The following is a 22,110-nucleotide window of genomic DNA, read 5'->3' as shown; positions in this document are numbered from 1 at the left end:
TATATATATATATTCTGTATATCCTATATAATAAAACCCTAATATGCAAATCAACCAATGGCAGAACAACTGGTTGCTATGATGTGCACTGACCACAAGGGGCAGATGCTCAGTGCAGGAGCTGTCCCCTGGTGGTCAGGGGGAGGACTGCTCAGCCAGAAGCCAGGCTCATGGCTGGTGAGCACAGCCTCTCCTGCCTCTGCAGCAGCGTTAAGATTGTCCACAGTCAGACATCCTCCGAGGGCTCTTGGGCTGCAAGAGGGCACAGGCCGGTTTAGGGACGCCCCACTCAGTGCACAAATTTCGTGCACCCGGCCTCTAGTATATATTTTTGTGTGTGTGTAGAGACAGAGATTACATCTGTTTAACACAAGATTATGAGGAATGTGATTTCTGCCTGTTTATTTATTGATGCATACTACACAAACACTGCTTGACACATAACTTTTCAATAAATATGTTAAGTTAATTTTATATTTCTGTCTTATTTCTCTTGATCATTCTTGACAGGGTTTTGAAAATTTTATCAGTCTTTGCAAATACTCTCTATCTTAGATTTGTGTTCTATTCCATTAACTTGCAATATTAGATAGCTTCTAATATAAAAATTTAGTCTATACATTTTTCTCTAAGTATTCACTTACCTAAATCCCAGCGGATTTTATGCATTATTATTAAAACTTATTCTAATTTTATTGTGATTTTTAGGGGGGCATGAGTTACTAACTGTGTCTGTCTTTTTCCTTCCCAATAGCAGTTTTCTAGCATTTGTCTAATAATTGATTTCCAGTGTAATTCAAAAGAGATAATCTGTTACTTTAACCCACTGAAATTATTTAAATTTGCTCAATGCTTTAATTATACACACTTTTTTGGGTAAATGTTCTGTGTGTGCTTAAAAACAATAGATATCTACAATTGGTACTGCAGTATTACATTTGCCCATTAAGTTCAGATTACTTACCAATTATGCTGATCAAATATCCAGCATCCTCACTAATCACAGTGAATTAAATTACTTTGAGTATGCCTGAGATACTACTAATTGTGTATCAACAATAAATATGCTCATTAGAACATACAAAAAAACAAAAATAGGGTTATTTTCCAAAGAAACCTCTATACCATGGCAAAGATATGTTCAAATTAGATTTTAGAGTTCTCAGATATAGAAATCACTTTCTTCTTTGGCTATATCATATATTTTAGACATGGTATTTATATTACCAAGTAATAAATAATATTCTAATTTTTCTTCTAGATTTTACTTTCAGAATCTACATTAATATGTGAAAATTAAAGCAGCAGTTACTTTTGTTTACAAAGGATTATTTTCTTCTTTACCAGAGGTAGTCTACACCTTTCAAAATAGTTGAGTTTTTAAATTATTTCTGTTATTCCTACCTGGCATTTTTCTACCTAATGATATTTCAGAAGTTTTCTTAGAATTGTGATTCATGTCCAGTCTTCACTTAGAATTCTCAAGAAAACAAACAAATGAAAAACCAAAAATCCAAAGACTGTGGAACTTAAACCTAAATGCTTGGTTAGTTGTCAGCCAAACTTCTGAAAACAGTTCCTATGGTGATTTAAATTTTTTTTCTTCCTATTCTTCTGGATCTAATTAAAGCTCTTATATTTATAGTATACACAGGATAAATAACAGCACTCATAAGTCAGATAGCAGATATTACCATTTATAATTAAAACATAATATTTAAGACCAGTAGAATGGGATAGTTAAAAATTTTAAATACGTAATAAAAATAAGCAATGCCACGTAAAAAGAACTCATTATCATGTAATGAGAACCAATATAAAAATATGGGTTAGAGTTTCTTGCATATTTTTTGTTAGTTTATTTGTTTGAAGAAGCTGAAAAAGTTTTCTTCTTTCTATGTAACATCTAGAACTAAGTCAGCTTTCTTGCTTTAGTATTGCTGATATAAGTAGGCCCACTCAAACTTAAGTATTTTGGCAATCATTTCACTAAAAAACACCTCTAGCACAACCTTCCCTCCAAAGGCTTATGATTACTTTTGCCTTTATTTTCCATACAAAACAACTACCAAAACAGCAAATTTCAATACATTCTTGTCCCTCTTAGTAAACCACAATCCTTTCCCAAACACAGAGGATTCATAGAAATTTCCACAATGTTAGAACCTAAATACAAAGAGTTCAAGAAAAATTTAGTCAGAAATTACTTGATAATTTAAGTACTAAAAAAAATTGCATTAAATTGAATCTTGGAAAAGATACATTTGCAACATGACCCAAAAAAAGCATAATCTGTTCTGTTTCATTGATAACCTAGTGGATTTGTGTGATATTCACATGAAAATGGCAATGAAGAGTTTTAAAACATTTGATGCAGAAAATAACTATAAATACATCAGAAAATACTCATGAGGTAGAGATTAATATTAATACAGAATTTGAGATTTGCCAAACATTTTTGCTCAGTTCATATATGATAAAAATCTATACTAATAAAAGGGAAATATGCTAATTAGACCAGGTCGACTGGACATCTTACAGTCGTCCTGCCTTCCTTCCAGACAAAGCCATGGTGGCGGGGGCCAAGGCAGAGGTGGTTAGGGGCAATTAGGCCAGCAGGAGAGAGCAGTTAGGGGTGATCAGGTGGCAGGGGAGAGCAGTTAGGGGTGATCAGGCTGGCAGGCAGAGGAGTTAGGGGAGATCAGGCAGGCAGGCAGGCAGGTGAGCCCGCCCCCCCCACCCCCCCCCCCCAGCACAAATTTCATGCACCGGGCCTCTAGTGTATATTATAAGAAAGAATCCACAACAGAAGAAACAAATAATTATATGATATCAATAGGATCTGTAATCTGTAATTTTTTTTAAGATTCAGTGTTACACAGCAGTAGTATGGTAGCTTGGGCAAAATAGTGGTTCATAAATTAAAGTACATGGGTTCTAGGATCCACTCTGTCAATACCAGTATGATGAACTTTGACAAAATCTTAAGCACTGCTGTTCATGACTTCTGTGGAATGCACTAATAAAATATGTCCCAATTACCCCTCAGGGCTGCTGTGAAGATTCTGTGGAGATTAGTATATAAAAGGGCTTTGAAGGTTAAAAGTTTTATATAACTGTGAGGTCTCTTTATACTGAAGTTATTCTTAATATACCAGATTTGGTTTCAAGAGATCAAAAAGGGGCAAACTGTAATATTCTAGCACAGAAATCATTACTAGTAGAGTGAAATACTTTGTCAAACTTCATTTTGATCATTTGTATTCACCTCATTTGCAATGAAATGAGGCAACAACTGGGCTACATTGTACAATTTTACAGATTTACCTGAATGAGCATATATGGCCCATTGAGCTAAGGATATTTTAATAGGTGTTGTTTATTATAAATCAATCTCCTAAAACAATATTACATAGTTGATATGTATCTCCTTTAGGAGACCACTTTGCCTTTTTTATGTAATATCTGGTCATTCATTTTTGGTTTTTTCACAACTGACCACATCTCATAATTTACATGAATGAATGACAACTCTCTGAAATGCATCCAAGCATAGAGGCTTGATAACCCTGCATGAATAAGTTTTGATGGATGTTTTACTGTGTGTGCGTGTGTGTGTGTGTGTGTGTGTGTGTGTGTGTGTGTTTGTTTTCAAAAATTTATTTTACATGGAAAATACTTGCTTCCCTTCTGTGTTTTCCAATTTATCTCCAATTCCTTCACACACACACACACACACACACACACACACACACACCAATCCGTCATCTAGTTTTAAGCGATTCCCGGTTCTAAATTAGGTGTTGAGAGGAAAAAAAAGTAATGTATTTATTTTTAAAAATTTATCTATATTGTTGAAAGTATTACAGATGTCCCCCTTTTTTCCACCATTGACCGTATCCAGTACACACACACCTAGGCCTTCACCACACTATTGTCTGCAATACGGTTATACATATATGTATATAAGTTCTTTGGTTGATCTCTTCCTGCCCATCCACCCACCTCCACCTTCCCTCTGAGATTCCTCAGACTGTTTTATGCTTCCATGTCTCTGGATCTATTTTGTTTATCAGTTTATTTTGTTCATTAGATTCCATATATAAGTGAGATCATATGATACCTGTCTTTCTCTGACTGGCTTATTTCACTTAGCGTAATGCTCTCCAGGTCCCTCCATGCTGTCTCAAAGGGTAAGGGATCATTCTTTTTTATAGCTGCATAATATTCCATTGTGTAAATATACCACAGCTTTTTATCCACTCATCTACTGATGAACACTTGGGCTGTTTCCAAATTTTAGCTATTATAAATTGTGCTGCTATGAACATAGGGGTGCACATATTTTTTCTAATTGACCTTAACTGCCTCAGCTGCTGAGCTATATACATACTCTGTATGTTCAGCAATTAATAGATGGAATTGAGTAAGATTGTGGGAGATAAAGGCAAAAGTTAGAAACAGAACACTTTTACTTACTGCAAATGAAGGTAGTCTCATCTGAATTATCAGTGCAATCATTCACAAAATCACACAGCTTGTCCTGTGCAATGCAGTGCTTGTTAGCACACATGAACTCTTGAGCAGTGCACTTCCTGTCTGGGCTGAGGAGGGGAGAGCAATCTTGAAAGGTAATGTCATCCACTGCTACATCTCCCATGTAACTGACGCTGCGTTTTGCCCTGAAGATAATCTAAAGGGAGGGAGTGAGGAAGGAAGAGAGAGAGAGAGAGAGAGAGAGAGAGATTGATTAAGGGAAGAAGGAAGAAAATCAGTTTCAGTTTGGCTGTCCATCATATGCAAAACTTGGAGAACCACTAAATACAACACTTGACTCTGATAAAAACGTCGCATAATGAAACTGACCCAAGAAACTTGGGGATCGTTTAGATTTGTACCGTCCTCAACACTTAAGAATGTGGGAGTGGCATCACCAACACCACTGCCTCCTGTGTTGATTTGGGGGGTAGGTGGCATAGAACTCTGGCAGGAGTCACCAACCCATCATTGCTGCCTCTGCAGCTCCCGGATCCCAAACGAGCCCTGTGCATTTCTTACAGCCTCATCACACATGGAAGCAGGAGGCCGGTCCAAGCACAGGATATACCAAGAGAAAGGAGATGCAAGCACATCCTTTACTCTATTTTGCCCAATTCTTCCCATTCCTCAGATCTGTTCACCCCAAGATATCAAATCTCAATAACATGAGGTTTTTTTTATTGGCCACATGTTTGGAACTCACATTATTTTGATTTGCCTTTGATTAATGTATGTGATGAACACAATTGTCATGTGTGTCATTGTTTGGTAGTGAGCGCCCACTTATGTGGACTGCAATAGAACTAGAAGTGATGAAAAATAACAGGAGTCACTATCGTTTTCAGAAAGGCTATCTTCAGCTTATGACATGACCACTGCTTAGAATAATAATGAACATAGTTTCATAGAACATAAAAAGTCACAGATTGTTTAGTGTCAAATTTCTAAGTGAAACTAATTCAGAGTTTTCTCTGCAGGCTAAATATGGATTTGTGTGTTAACATAAGAAATAGTCCTGTATTCTAAAGTAAATTTAGAACAATTAAAAATTAGTTAACAAGAAATACAGAGTTACCTCAGTGATTTTACACAAAATATTTATTGTTTTATATACAATTATTTTTCTTGAAAAGATTATTATAATTTTTGTTGTTGTTGTTTAAGACATGTTGTGCTTCTATACTACTGTGTGAAAAGCTAGGTGCTTTCCTCTTAAAATGAGTGGATAGAATAGTTGAAAAGCAAGTGTCTCTCATTATATAAATAAATAAATACAATTTATATGTAAATTCCTATATAAATTTACATAAAGGGGTTAAATTGTTTTTCTTCAGAGCAAATGTGCTAAGAAAAAATAAATTTATAAGATTTATTAAGAGCTTGGAAGTGATTAAAAGGTGTTAAAACTGGAAAAATAATAATGACTACAACTTTTTAAAAGGTAAATAGAACCCTAGAAACCTGAAAAAGGTGCTCTAGTATCTGGATACATCTAAACATTTAAATACGTGATGCAATGTTCTGTGAATAAGAAAACAGATAACTCAATTACTATTACATTAACTTGTTTATCTACTATCCAATCTCAGTTGCCTGCCATGTACAAATGATCAAATCATCAATTATATCACAATGCTCCATACACTGTTGGTTAAGATTCCACAGACTTTATTATTAAATGTGATTAAACTTTTTTAAAAAGAGCAATTATGATATAGTTTTTGGTAGAATGAAAGCAGGATCAATTATTTTTTTAAATTTGGAATACAATATAGCATAGCAGTTGGATTATGGACTTGCAGATGACTTGCCTATGTTTAAAGTTTGCCTCTGCTGTTTTGTGGTTATATAACTAGAGCAGGTTACTTAACTTCTAGGTATTTCTGTATTCTAATCTATAAAAATGCGGTAATAATAGTATGTACCTCATACAGTTATTGTGAAAACTAAAGAAGTATTTTTAAATTCATAGAATAGTACTTAGCATTTAGTAAGTGTTATGTATGTGATTGCTCTAGTTGTAAAAATTATTATAATTAAAGATTCTGTTTAAATCAGAGTGTAGGTTACCAAACAAAACTCTGAGAACTACCCAGTGTTGAATCAGCATGTAATTTCTAAAATTATCTTATACTTTTACTCAAGAATTAGAGCCACTCATCTTTCTGAGACTAAATGAAATGATATCATAAACATAAAAGAATCATGGACAATATGCCAGCTCACACTCTAGTTCCACTGCATAGTATTTTGCTTTGCACATAGTAGGTGCTAATAAGTTTTTACTGAATAACTGATTGGACCACACACAAAAATATTTAAACAATAAATTTCAATCTGTGAAATATTTAATTTTGGAAAGGCTAAATTAGTATGTGATTCATCTTGATTACATCCCCTTTATTGTTTTTTTTTTGACATGATATTGCCATACAAATATTCTACTTACATAAAACTAGTTAAGATTTCATTCCCTCAATGGAAGCCTATGTCTAGCAGCAATGAAATCTTTTACATGTTGTTGCTGAGGCTTCTTCTTGCCTCAGTTAAAAGATCATGGAGGTTAAAAGGCAGAATCACTTAATAATATATTTCAGGATGTGCAAGGCCATTAAATTGCTTTCTAATATTTACTTCTTCAGGTTGAACTTATTTCTTACTAATTTCCTAAATTATCTATAAATGACCCATTAGAAAACTAGATTCCAGTGAGGCCAAACATACATGGGATTTATTACACCTATCTTTCCAAGAAATTGGGGATAATGCTGTATCAATCCCTTTATACAGCTGTGTCTAGCCTGTGCTTCCACAGGAGCTGAGAGGGGCTGATCTATCAGACGATTGTAGATAACAGTCACTGAATATTAACAGCAGAATTGGCCACTTCTACTGCATATACAGAAGATTGGAAATGTAATCATTATTAAATATATCTTCTATCCAGAAATAAGTGATTCTAAATTCGTAGAATTAAGCCCTGAGCAGTTAAGGCTAATAGATATTTGCCTCATCTTCTAAGAAAACCCCCATTCTGCCAAAAAATAAAATTTTAAACCATACACACACATTCATGGAGCTCTTGTTTTCTTGTTAATTCATAAAAAATAAAATCCATACCAAATATCTTGGCACATAATTATTTTCACTTTAAACATTTTAATCTATGTTCTTTTCTTTAATTGTTTTACATATATCTTATCCTCCAAATAGTATTATGATCTAAGTAAACATAAATACATCACACAATTATGTTTCTCTCCAAAATATTTTAGAATTAAGTGAATCTATTATCTCTAATAAGGTTCAACAATACAATATGCTTTAAAAAATATGCCCTTTCAATCAAATTTTGAAAAAATTAATGTACTCACTCTATAGTCTCTTAGAATAAGCGTATTTATAAATAGAGGGAGGTGTTCTTTACAAATGGGAGACTGGTTGTGGAATGGAGTAGAATTGTCATTAAAATTAAATGTTCCCAGAAGCATGTTTGTCTAACTGGAGAAATAAGAACATTCTGAAATTTTAATTTCCTATGGAAAATGCTATATGTATTCATAAAACACATTAGAATTGTAATGGGAGGACAAGACTATGAATGAAGAAAATAAACTAGGATTAAAGAAGAAAATCAAGTACTTGGATTACAAACCTGTATTTGTGAATGAATGCCTAAAAATAGTTCTACTTTTTTCCACTGTGCACCTTGCTGTCCACTTTGAGCCCACAATTTAGAGGTAACATTGTCTTTTTTGCTCAGTACCTGCAGAGATAAATCAAGTATGAAGTGCTGAAATATTTTACCGTGATAAATTTTAAATATGTAGAATTTTCCAAGTTTTTACTTTATTTTAATATCAACATGAAGTCCCTGATAGAAAAGCTGAGACAGTTTTCATTAGACATCTTTGTTTTCTATACAGCACTATGTCCCAGGGCACCTCACAAGCTTTGTGTAATAAAAGTGAGCATGATTTCCTGTCATTCAAGTCCAAAGAAATCTGGGCATCATTTAGCTAAGAACTCTATGTTAGCTTTTTAAAAAAAATTTAATTAATTAATTAATTTATTGAAAGAGAGAAGAAGGGAGAGAGAGAAAGAAAGAGGGAGGGAAGGCGGAAGGGAGAGAGGGAGGGAGGGAGGGAGAGAGAGAGAGAGAGAGAGAAACAATGATTCGTTGTTCCACTTATTTATGCATTCATTGGTGTGACCTGAGCAGGGATTGAACCTACAGGATAGGGGTATATGGATGACACTCTAACCAACTGAGCTACCCAGCCAGGACCTACCTTAGCTTTAAGAAAAAAAAAATCTGACAGCAGTAACAACTGGAATTTTACATATTAAATAACATTCATATTGTTGAAAAAAGCACAAATTACTTACTAAAATACTCTTTTGAGATTGATCTTCATCTTCTCAGGTTCAGTTGTGACAGTGACAGTATTACAGTGGGAGCTCAATTAATTTTAACAACACACGTGGGTGATATGAGCACATACCTATTCATGCTGCGCTAGTAAGATCTCTCTATACCACAGCCTTGAAACTACATTTTCATCACAGTACTATATCCTCATTCTAAGGGAAAATTCAGATTAGTCTCAGCAGACAAATTATCAGGCTCCTCTTTGAGAATGATACAAAATGAGTCATCAAGTGAGCAACTGAAGGTTTAAGAGATCAACCAAAGGACTTGTATGCATGCATATAAGCATAACTAATGAACACAGACACTAGGGGTGTGAGGGTATGCGCTGGGGGGTGGGAGTGGTTGGGGAGAGGTCAATGGGGGGAGGAAAGGAGACATGTAATTTTTTAATCAATAAAGAAGAAATTAAAAAACTCCGGAAACCAGAACCAAGTCCACATTCTAAAAGAATGGGCTCAGGTAGTTTTTAAAATCATTCTGTATAATAAGGAGCTAATATGCTAATTAGAGCGAACAGCAGAACAACTATCCGGAGGACCTTCTGGACGAAGCCGGGCTGCAGGCTGAGCCCCTTGCACGAATTTCGTGCATCAGGCCTATAGTTTTATAATAATACTTTTGAAAAATAGGATGTATACAAATCAAGGAATTAATTAGAAGGGTTTGTGATGATTTTGACTTTTTTAAGTGAAGGTAATTTTTAGTGGTTTCATTATCTTTAAAAAATAAAATAAAAGTTCAAATGGCTGTAGAGCTTTTAGAGTCTTGACTTACTAAATAATATGTGCCTAGCAAAAATATCACTAAATTCTCAGTCTATAAAATTCATCATGTTATTGAAACCAAGAAAACATAATTTCTTAAAAAATCATTTTTGTGGATACTAAAAAGAATATATTGGGAGTAGATCTTTGTGTGAATATTATTCTATATACAAATCACTAAGAAAAATGTATTCATGAACATAGTAATGCAACATGTAGTGTTATTCAGCCATGTACCAAAATAGGGATCAGATGTATTACTATTTAAACTATTTGATAGTTATGCATCTACTAATACAAAATATTATCTTTAAAAAATGAAAGCATATTTTAGATCATCTCAATTATAAAATATAGTGGGTAAATAATTCTCGTTTTTCTAGTTAAAAACTTGTAATAAATCGTATTGTTTTGCCTAAAGATAATTTTTAAAAATCAATGTAAAACAAATAATAAATTGCAACCTCAATCCACAAGACTATTAGAATACAGTACTTTCAGATTGTTAAACATGCACACATACATATACTGGTATACAAACAAGTTTACTTTTAAATTGTTTTTGGTAAGAAGTCTCATCTATAATAAAGAAGACAATTCTTCTAAAATTCATCTATAAACTTAAAAGTGTTTCCAATGAAAACAGCAGTTTTGAAATAATATGTTTATCTAAAATTTTATTTGGAAAAATAAGTGTTTAATATGGCCAGGAAAAGCCTAGAATAAGACAGTAATAAAATTGGGGAAGGTGCAAACACCTAATATTAAAATTACAATCAAGTTACTGGGAAAGAAGTAGTTAAACAGCTGGTCTGCATTATATTTCTCTGTCTTTATTGAGAAAAAGAAAGTAGATAACCCAAGTGTAATCTCCTTGCAAATGTGCTAAACACAGACTTCTTTGTAAATAAATTAATGGTATTCAACACAGGGAGAGTCCTTATCTATGGCTGCCTTTAGGGATATATCTCTGATCTAAAACTGCTCACAGTAAACAGTTCAGAAATGCTGGAATTTATTTTTTCAGACGTGGCTTTCTGGGAAATTTTATATAAGCTATTAAACTGAGTAAAAATATAGATGCTTCAAAAAACTGAGTTGGCTTCTATGTAAATGATGTATCTATACGTATTACATACAAGCTGTATATTAAATAAGGCATTTCCAATATGGTAAGACAGGTTCTAAGGATGTGCATTCAGATTCCAGAACCTCTCTCTGGTTAGCCTGTACAACTTAGTTTTCTGAAAGAAACCCAGGCTCCACGGAGAAATAGTTAACTCCAAGGATGGAACAGTGTAAAAATAAGATGACTCTAGAACGTCTTTTTGTCCATAATGAAAAGAAATACTCAAAGACGGAAGAGCTTGTCAAGGAAACATACAAGTCAGCTTAAAGGGACTCCAATGACCAAATCTGTGACAATTTAAAAACCAGCAAATAAGCAAAAGATAAGAAATTGAATATAATAGGATCCATGAATCCACACTGATATAGTTCAATAAATGGATTTAAAAATGGAAAGAAAACATTTTGAGGGTTTTTTTGTTCTTCCAAAATAATATCAACCTATAGATATAGACAAAATAATGGAGTTGGAAAATCACAATTAGGTAATCATCATAGTAAAATTAATTCCATTAAAAATACTAAAGAATGCAAAAACTAGTGGGCAAAATTGAATCCAGGTCAGGATTTTACGTACTCTCAAAATAGTTCTTCACAAAATAATTATTGATAACAAAGGGAACAGAAGTACTGAGACTGATTGACATCATGTACTAACCAATGGAATGCAATATTAGTGATGTTAAAGGAGAAAAAAAGCTTTTAACATTCAACAAATCCAAATTGAGGAACATTACAAAATAATTGAATTACAATTTTTAAAATATCAGTCTCATAAAAATCTCAGGAAAATTGAGTAATCATTCCAGTTCGAAAGAAACTAAGAAGAAATAACAACTAGGTGTGATATCTGATTCTGTATTAAACTGATTTTTTTTTCCTATAAAAGATGCTCCTGGGATAATGGACAAAAAATAAGATCTTTGAGCAAGGGTATATTGTCTGTGAGATTCTGGCAACCTTTTGTGAGTTTGAAACAATGTAATCTTTTTTACAAAGAAACAATATGAAAAAGACTCCTGGAGAATGAGCACCACTATTATAAATAACAACATGAAGGATGCACATTCAGTTTTTACTAAAGTGTGTAGTCATTTGTACTATTCTCTGAACATTGTTACTGAAATCTAAATGAAATATTTCAAGTATAACACAGAAGCTGTAAACTCAGAATAAAGGCCATAATCATAAATTCAACAGTAAAAAAATATATATCCTACTAGCCATGCAGGTCCAATTCTGCTAAAGTATTTTTCCAATCATACCATGTTGAAGTATTGATAATTGTCCATTTTCATTTATTAGACTACATTTTAATAACAATAAATTATACATTATGAATTTTTATATAACAAATTTTAAAAATGCTATAATCTAAGCAATACCTGGAGAGAGCCAACAGTGGCACCATTCATATAAGTCCAGAACACCAGGGTACATTTTGGTCCCGTGCGTGAAATAACAGGAGTGAGGATGTCAGCCATGTCACCAAATTTTCCATTTGAGCTATCAGCATACAGGTACCAGCCATCTGTGGTATTTCTAGGGAAAATATGATGTGTTTATAAGATAAAAAGAAAACAGAAAATCACAAAATATAGTTTGTCATTTATCATATTTTATCATTCTACAGTTTTTCCTGAATATAACAATGTTTTATAGCATAATGATGACTCATAACCTTCAGCAAAAATAATTCTTCTATTTAGATTTTGAATCCATGTATCAATTGGTGCAATGTGTGCAGATTATGGTAAAGGCTGAAATTACCAGGTCTAATCTGTAATAACTTGGTTGATTTTTTTTACAATGATACTGCCAATACTCTGAATAGCTTTATAGAGCTTCTTTTCATGTAAGTTAAAATGAGACCCTGAAGCACTGAATACCTTAAAAAAGGGCATTACAATAAATAAATACATGTATTGATAAATAAAGCATTAAAAAAAACAGAATGGAAACTGGCCTGGGGTTCTTCTCATAGATATAAAGGCTGTCAGGTTCAAATTTATTCTCTGTTAATTTAGGTCAGTTTTACTAAGTTGGTAGATAATTTTAGTGTGTCTTTTCTTTCCTAGCTCCAAATTAAAGAAGGAAATAATGGTGGAAACAATTAAATATCAATGTAATCTTGCCATACAGGATAGTGTTTATGCCCCTACTTTAATTGTCAATTCAGAAAAATAGAAAATAAAATTTTAAGACATCCTTGGCAATACACAACTTTCTTAAAAGTTTAAATTTATTAGAGTGACATTGGTTAATAAGATTATATAGGTTTCAAGTATACATTTCTATGATACATTCTTCACAATTTGGGCATTCTGGCATTCTTTCTTTGATTAATTAGATTTCTTACCACTTTCTCATCTAAATATGATGCTAGATAGTATAAAGTTTAAACTTGATAGTTATTAAAACTCTTTTCATTTTGAAAGTTTTATAATTTGATTAATGAAATGTGAGTCATTAATAGGAAATAGAAAGACAGAAGTATTCATTCAATCACCATATATTTATTGATTTAAACTTTCCAGTCTTGCCTGTCCAAGGCACTGGGAATATGACTGTGAGCAAAAGAAATACAGGGTTTAGCATCTGGCCTCATCATTTACTATGTGGGCAAACACTGGGTAGGTTATTTAACCTCTCAGAACATAGTTTCTTCATTTGCAAAATGGGATAGTTCCATGTATGGTTTTCATAGAAATTAGAAATAAAATAAGTGGAACATCTGACACAGTACCTGGTATATCTTATATATTTAATAAATGGTAGCAGTGATTTGTGGTTAAGAGTTTAGCATCCTTCAAACCACAGAGGATATAAATTAAGACCATTTTTAAGAGAGGATTTTTACATTAATTTTTCTGAATTGTGTCTCAGTGAGTAAGCACTTCCAACTTTGTTCCTTGTGTCTTAATATTCCAGATATCCAGGGATACCAAGAACAAAGAAAACATACAAATAATTCATTGACTTAAAGATTCACTGAGATTCAGCACAATTTTAATAGACATTTTTCCCATAAATGGACAAGCTTCAAACAGAATAACTATTATGTTATCAAGTATGTACTAGACTCATTGAGGGGGTCACCTCATAAGTTATATAAATGTATAAACACTATACTGTATACCTGAAATTAATATAATATTTAATGTCAACTGTAATTTAAAATATTTTTAATTTCTAAGAAAGAAAGAAATACCAAGGACTAAGCATAGCCAATATTATTCTATCAGATGTCAAGATTCATTATGAAGGTAGAATAATCAAGACAGTGTGGTATTGGAGTAAAGACAGACAAATGGGCCAGAGAAATGGATAGAATAGTTCTGAAAGAAATCCACATATATTTGAACACATGATTTATGAAGTTTGGCTCATCAGAGCAGTGAAGGAAAGGACAATATTTTCAGTGCAGACTAAATTAGATAGTCATGTGTGAAAATAAGAAAAAATTGATATCTATTTCACTGCATTTAAAAATAATAAATTCTAGGTAGATTGTACCAAGAATGTGGAAGGTAAACCAATGAAGCTTATCTAAGACTAGAGGCCCAATGCACGAAATTCATGCAAAGTGCTCTTCCCTCGCAGTCATGGTGGCTTGCCTCAGCCCTCGCAACCCCAGCTTCATCTAGAAAGTAATCTGGAAGGACATCCAGAAAGACATCCTAAGGTCATTTGGCTGTCCAATCTAATTAGCATATTATGCTTTTATTATTATAGATAATATAACAATACTTTTATAATGTAGAAATTAGAAAGTTTCTTTAAATAATGAATAAAAACTAGAGGCACTGTACACGAAATTTGTGCATGATGGGAGAGGGTCCCCTCAGTCCAACCTGCACCAATCCGAGACCCCTCGGGGGATGTCCCCAGGATCGGGCCTAAACCGGCAGTCAGACATCCCTCTCACAATCCGGGACTGCTGGCTCCTAACTGCTCACCTGCCTACCTGCCTGATTGCCCCTAACTGCCGCCCCTGCCAGCCTGATCACCCCTAACTTCCCCCCCCCTGGTGGCCTGGTTGCCCCAACTGCCCCCTTCTGCCAGCCTGGTCACCCCTAACTGCCTCCCCCTGCCAGTCTGGTCACCTTTACTCCCTGCTGGCCTGGTTGCCCCCAACTGCCCCCCGTGCTGGCCTGGTCACCCCACACAGCCTGCTGTTTGGTTGTTACTGTTACTGTGACAGTGTCCTAGACAATTTGAATATTCCTCTATTATTAGTATAGATAACCATAAGGAGAAACACTGGAAACAGAGCTGAATTCAAATAAAGGATTTCTATTTATCAAAAAGTACCAATATGATGATCAAAAAGCTGGTGAATGGGAGAAAGCATACGTACCACATTTCATAAATGCAATATTTATTGATGGACTACCATATAGCATGCACTAACCCACATGTTCAACAGTATATATGTGTATATGTGTATGTGTTGTTATACATACTAGTACATATTATGTAACTAGATATATACAAGTAAGAACTGGAGGAAATATTCCAAAATGTTAAAATGTTTATATCTATGTTTGGGGTGATATATATTTTGTTTCCTATATAGTGCATGGTTCAGAGTAGGCCCTCAAAAATACTTGATAAAGAAAATAGACAATTGAGTTTAAAGTTAGTAGAACACGTGTGGAGATAAAAGATGAAGGGAGTGGTAGAACTGCGGATTCAGATGAAATTCAGATGACAAGTTGGTAATGTGTTCTAGGCTGGATAAAAACAAAAAAAAACAATACAAAACAACAACAACAAAAAACTTAAAAAAGACAGAGCAAAGCTAATAGATCTGGAGACCGTGGAGGAATTAAGTGACTAAAAGTCACAATTTTGGCAATGATAAAAAGCATCTCACCTATGGTTCAACTGGAGGTCTCTGTGTTTGTTTCCCAAAAAGTATACAATGAAAATAATAGTAATTTCCCCAATCCATTATAATTCAAAAATATTCAGTCACAAGAATAAATATAAAATAAAATAGTTATAATTATATAATTATAAATCCTTGCAATACTCCCTTGCCAGCAAGGAAAAGAAGGGAGGCATGACAGGAGATCAATTTGCAAATTTCAAACAACAAAACTGCATGTGTGTGTGTTTATACCGCCCTGTGAACACAGTTACCAGTGTAGCAGTATATCATATATGCATTAACTCAGGGCACATGATGTACGTACAATTCCTACTGGAAAAATGAAGAATTACACAACTTGCAATGAACACTTGCCTGTGTTCGAGATGAGATTATTCAACCATGTACCTATAACGGAAATCAACTCCCCTCCTAAAATGAGAACAGCAATAATGATCACACATACTGCGCTGTCACCCATAAAATATCAGCATCTCTCTGCCAGCCTTCAAATTGTCTTTCCTCATATAAAGCATTAAGTAATGTTTTATAGAAACATACATTTCCTAATAAAACATCATAAACCACATAGTAAAAGTTTAAAGAAAGTAGTGTTACACACCAGGTGTTGCAAATGCACAGATCATTGATGATAATGTACAAGTTATTTAAAAAGTCATTATAAAAAGAGATCTGATTTATAGTCCATGCTATTTTTAAAAAAAGTCTCCTAGGAGATCAGTTTCTAAAGTCTTACCATTACACAGAGTAAGCGATTAAAATATTATCTTGCCCTCCCCTCTTTATTTGAGAAGTCCCTGGGTACTCTAATTAAATTAATAAAAAAATACTCTTGCATGGACAAAGTAAAATATTTATGAGTTAGGTAAATTGACCTTTGATCTTATAAATATACCAGATGAGGGTCATACTAGTATTCTCCAGGCTTATTCTTTAGGTTGAGATATATCTTTTGATTCATTATAATATTGTAGGCTATTTTAACATAACTGATTGATATTAGCTACTAAGAGTTATCATGAACTTTAATAGCTTCATGATTAGCAGAAATACAAAGTATCCCTTTTACAAATGCAAGGCATCTCAATTTTGAAAAAGGACTTACAATTTTAGCAGAGTGTGTTTGGATTTCTCTTTCCTAGTCTCATGAAATAAAAATGAAGTAATGAACATTTGTTGTAATTTTATATAACCACCTGGGGTTTTTACCAGCTCAAAATTCAATAACAAAGGTACCAAAGGCAACTATTTTAATTAGAAGCACCCACAGTTCCTGTTTCAATATTATATGACATTCACTGGAGAACAATTATTTGTGAGGCAAGTAGAAAAACATTAAAAAAGTAACTGAAAATTTTAAAAGTTAAAGAAATTACACAATCAGTTGTATCTATTTATCTTCTAATTCTAAAACAGGATTTTAAAAGGCTCACTAATGTAAATATATTTTTTATAAAATAGGTTTTAAGCCAAAGGAACACTAGATTTTGAGTAAAATATTGTAAGTTTTTAGATCAATCTTTAAATTAATAAGCCTTTAAATTAGGGAATATTAAATAACAGTTTGTCATTGGACACTCATAACAAACCTCAAAAGTGGGATTATAATCATTACTACTTCATGGATGAGATAACTAAAATTAAATAATTTGCCAGTGGTGATTCCCTAGATGAGTCTTGAAGCCAGGACTTGGATCCATTGATCTCCCCATGCTTTATATTCTACACTCATTCTCCTCTAAGAGAAGTGTCTGAACCAGCAGTATCACCTAGGAACTTGTTTAAAATGCGAATTCCTGGGCCATATCTCAGTCAGATCTCTTGAATAAAACTCTGTGGAAGGGCTTAGCAATCTGTTTAAAAAATTCTCCAGCTTATTCTGTACATGCTAAATTTTGAGACTCTGCCTTAAACCACTTACATTAACAGTTAAAATGGTATTTACAATTCCAAGTTACTAAATCAAAATGTCAATCCAAAAGAAATACCTAGAAAAATAGATATTCCACTTTTGTTTTTCTTCTCAAAATAAATACTCTGGGGAAAATAAATAACTATAAGATTAAAACAAAATTGTAACACCTGCTTTTAAACAACTCACTTTCTCTAGTATAGTGAAGAAAAAATAGGTCAGACGTTCTAGTAAAAAAAAAAAAAAAGAAGAAGAAAAGAAAGAAAAAAGCTAGTAGGGAAGCATTTGGTTTGGAATTAGTCAAATGTATTTGAGAAACGCAATACATAACATTGAAAAAACACACATTTTTTTAATGTAAACAGCTCTTCTGGAGTTGGGAGTTGTATAATAATTGTCTATTATACTGTTCTTGGTTTTTTTGTTGTTTTAAATCACACATTCCTAACACTTTTGACACACACACACACACACACACACACAAAACACACACACATACACACACACATACAAAACTGCCACATGGTAAGCACTCAAAAAATATTTGTCAAATGAGTGAATGAAACAAAACTTGATTTTGAGAATCACTAGATAAGTGATAACTTCTAATAGAAATTTTCTGACCCAGCTCTCAAAACATATTAGAAAAAGTTATGAGAGATAAAAGGTATGACAAAACATTATAGAGATCAACAATCCAAGAAGACATAACAATCTTTCATGTACATGAGCCTACCAACAGAGCATCAAACTATGTGAGGCAAAAACTACTAAAGAAATAGATGAATTCACTATCTTAGAAACTTCAACCCTATATCAGAAATGGACACTCACAGCAGACAAAAGATCAGTAAGGACATAGTTGAACAAAGCAACATCATTAATCAACTGCATATATTTGACACCTATAGGCTACCTCATTCAACAACAACAGATTACACATTTGTCTCAAGCTTACATAAAACATTCACATTTAATGAGGACTGTTAGCCGAAATACACAAGTAATTCTTAAAGCTCAACAATAAAAAATCAAATAACTCAACTCAAGAAATGGGCCAAAGACCTGGACACCTCACCAAAGAATATATAAAAATGGCAAATAAGCATATGTTATCAGGAAAATGCAAATTAGGGCAACAATGAGATACTCGTACACACCTACTAGAATAGTCAAAATCGAGAACATTAACACCACCAAATTCTGGAGAAAATGAGGAGGAATTGTAAGTCTTATTCATTGCTAGTGGGAGTGCAAAATGGTATGGCCACTTTAGCAGACTGTTTAATGGTTCCTTATAAAACTAAACATACTCTTACCATATGATTCAGAAATTATACTACTTGGTATTTACCTAAAAGAGTTGAAAACTTATGTCCACACAAAAACCTGCATGTGGATGTTTATAGCAATTTTATTCATAATTGCCAAAACTTGGAAGAAACCAAGATGTTCTTCAATAGGCGAATGCCTAAATAAACTTTGGTGCATTCAACAATGAGATATTATTCAGCGCTAAAAAGAAATGAGCTATCAAGCCATGAAAAGACAAATGAGAACCTTAAATGTATATTACTAAGTCAAATAAGCCAATTTAAAAAGGCTACACACTGTATGATTCCAATATGACATTTTGGAAAAGGCAAAACTTATGGAGAAAGCCAAAGGATCTGTGGTTGTCTGTAGGTGTGAGTAGGGGAGGGATAAATAGGTAAAGCACATAAAGGATTTTTATGCAATGAAAATACTCGGTATATAATGCTGGATAGATGGCATTATACATTTGTCCAAACCCATTTAATGTATCACACCAAGAGTGAGCTATAATGTAAAATATGGATTTGAGGTGGCTTGATATATCATTGTAGGTTCATCAATTGTAACAAATGTGCCCGGATTCATTCTAGAGAATGAAGCAGGGATCATTTAGCACATAAGGAAAGGATCTACACACAGAGAGGCGGATACAAATTATAAATAGAAATAAGATGAAACATACAAAAATGCTTAGTAAATGTTAACCTGTGACACAACTGATACTGTTATTATTTTATTGATTTCAGTGTTAGACAAAAATAAAAGAGAATTCTTTTAACAATGTTAGCTAGCCATACTAGTTCTTAACCTCCTCACAATCATTTGTAAATGAGGAGATTCATGTTGTGCCATTACTTCCCTGTGCTTTGCCACCAGAGTCCAATAGCAGTATTGTAATGCCTTATATACTTTGTTAAGGATGACCATGAATTATCATTCTTTGACCTTTGCACTATTCTACAGCTTTTCTCATCAGCCATGATTGGTTATTTATAGCATCACTGGTCTGTGATAGAAAGGTCGATCTAAATTCAAACATGTTAGAAGTATTTTAAAATGTAAACAAACACCACCACAGTGTTTTGTGGCTGATGGTCTGTTTTTCTAATAATATGAATACAGAATGTCAGATTTAGTGGAAACTACACTAAAGCAGTCCTAGTAGTGAAATGGAAATAGTATAAGCTACAATAGTTAAGTGCTGTTAAAAAGAACTGTTTTTATTTGAACATGAACAATAAAAGGTTCTAGTCCAGGATAATTTAACAGCAGATTTTTCCATTTCATAAAAAACCTATCATGTCCTTTCATTGTATACCAGGCTTGAAATATGCTGATTCTATTGCCTGGAATTATTGGGTATTCATATTTATATGTTTTAGAAATTTTTGATAGAAAATTACATTATTGAATTTAAGAATTGAATTTTGAAATAATGTAATATAAAATAAATAAAAATAATTTAATTTGTTAAATCTACATTTTCTAATTAACTTTCCAAAAGTGTTCTCAGATGTCATGAGTCTTAGCTAACAGTATGACTGTGTTTGGTTAGAAAACTTTGTATTTAATTTAAAAAAGACAGCAAAGTAATCCTTGGCAAGAGATTTAGATCTCCACTTTAAAGAGAACATGAGAAATTTTAATGTTAAGTCTAGTGATTTTCCCAAATAAATTCTAGATCAAGACATTTTGTCTCTTTTTTTTAAGATGTGTTTTGTTTTTTTGTTTTTTTTTGTTTTTTTCAGAGAGGAAGGGAGAGGGAGAAATAGAAACATCAATGATGAGAGAGAATCATCAATCAGATGCCTTTATAAACTTTGTTAAGGATGACCATGAATTATCATTCTTTGACCTTTGCACTATTCTACAGCTTTGCTCATCAGCCATGATTGGTTATTTATGTGTGCACGCCCTCTACTGGGGATCAAGCACACAACCTGGGCATGTGCATCCACCAGGAATCAAACCATAACCTCCTGGTTCATAACTTGATGCTCAACCACTGAGCAACACCAGCCAGGCTTGTGTCTTTTTTTCTCTTTTACAAGCAACTTCATACATCTCAAGTAAAACATATCCAAAGTTAATAAAAATATTATATCTGTGCATATGTATTAAGAATATAATATATAAGGGAATAATTCACAAAATCATTAAAATTCTTTCTATAGAAGCTTAGAAAATAGAATGTATTTTATTCTCAAAATTTTGTTATTATCACCAATCTCCTTTGGTATTGTCTTCAGCTTGGCTTTTTTTTTAAGGATTCTCCTCCTTTTGTCCAAATATTAAATATTTCGATCTTGTTGTCGCCTTTCATCATTCATGATGTCCCTTTTTTTATTAGTCACCTGGCATGAGACCAGCACTATGCTAGGTGTTGACTAAAACAGTCAAAGTAGTCAGCCTGCTTTCCCTTTACATGGTTTATAGTAGTGGTTCTCAACCTGTGGGTCGCAATCCCTTTGGGGGTCGAATGACCCTTTCACAGGGGTCGCCTAAGACCATCAGAAAACACATATATAATTACATATTGTTTTTGTGATTAATCACTATGCTTTAATTATGTTCAATTTGTAACAATGAAAATACATCCTGCATATCAGATATTTACATTACGATTCATAACAGTAGCAAAATTACAGTTATGAAGTAGCAACGAAAATAATTTTATGGTTGGGGGTCACCACAACATGAGGAACTGTATTAAAGGGTCGCAGCATTAGGAAGGTTGAGAACCACTGAAACCCTGGTGGTCAGTGTGCATCATGGAGACCAGTCGCTCCGCTGTTTGGTCGATTTGCATATTACCCTTTTATTATATAGGATATATATATTTTTTACTATTTCTATCTGTCTCCAGGTAGTTCTGTAAGGATTTTTATAATCAAAGAGGGACAGAGCCCCACTGGCATGGCTCAGTGGTTGAATGTCAACCTATGAACCAGCAGGTCATGGTTCAATTCTCTGTCAGGGCACATGTCCCGGTTGCAGGCTTGATCCCCAGTGGGGGATGTGAAGGAGGCAGCTGATCAATGATTCTCTCTCATCATTGATGTTTCTATCTCTCTCTCCTTCTCCCTTTCTCTCTGAAATCAATAAAAATATATTTTTT

General features: G+C 33.4%; 1 protein-coding gene across 1 annotated transcript in view; it reads right to left on the bottom strand.

Moving 5' to 3' along the window:
• Positions 1–22,110, bottom strand: part of LOC102261090 (MAM and LDL-receptor class A domain-containing protein 1) — a gene marked incomplete at its 3' end in the record, with an annotated part of 431,828 nt that overhangs the window by 180,738 nt on the left and 228,980 nt on the right. The window contains exons 23-25 of the mRNA XM_014543905.1: positions 12,252–12,408; positions 8,195–8,305; positions 4,480–4,693 (exon numbers count right to left, since the gene is read on the bottom strand). Coding sequence (XP_014399391.1) covers positions 4,480–4,693; positions 8,195–8,305; positions 12,252–12,408 — 482 coding nt within the window. The remainder of the gene's footprint in view (positions 1–4,479; positions 4,694–8,194; positions 8,306–12,251; positions 12,409–22,110) is intronic.

The sequence above is a fragment of the Myotis brandtii genome, unplaced genomic scaffold (genome assembly GCF_000412655.1).
Source record: "Myotis brandtii unplaced genomic scaffold, ASM41265v1 scaffold341, whole genome shotgun sequence".
Classification (NCBI taxonomy): domain Eukaryota; kingdom Metazoa; phylum Chordata; class Mammalia; order Chiroptera; family Vespertilionidae; genus Myotis; species Myotis brandtii.
Note: the sequence above shows the minus strand (reverse complement) of the source record. Positions and strands in the feature narration are given on the sequence as shown.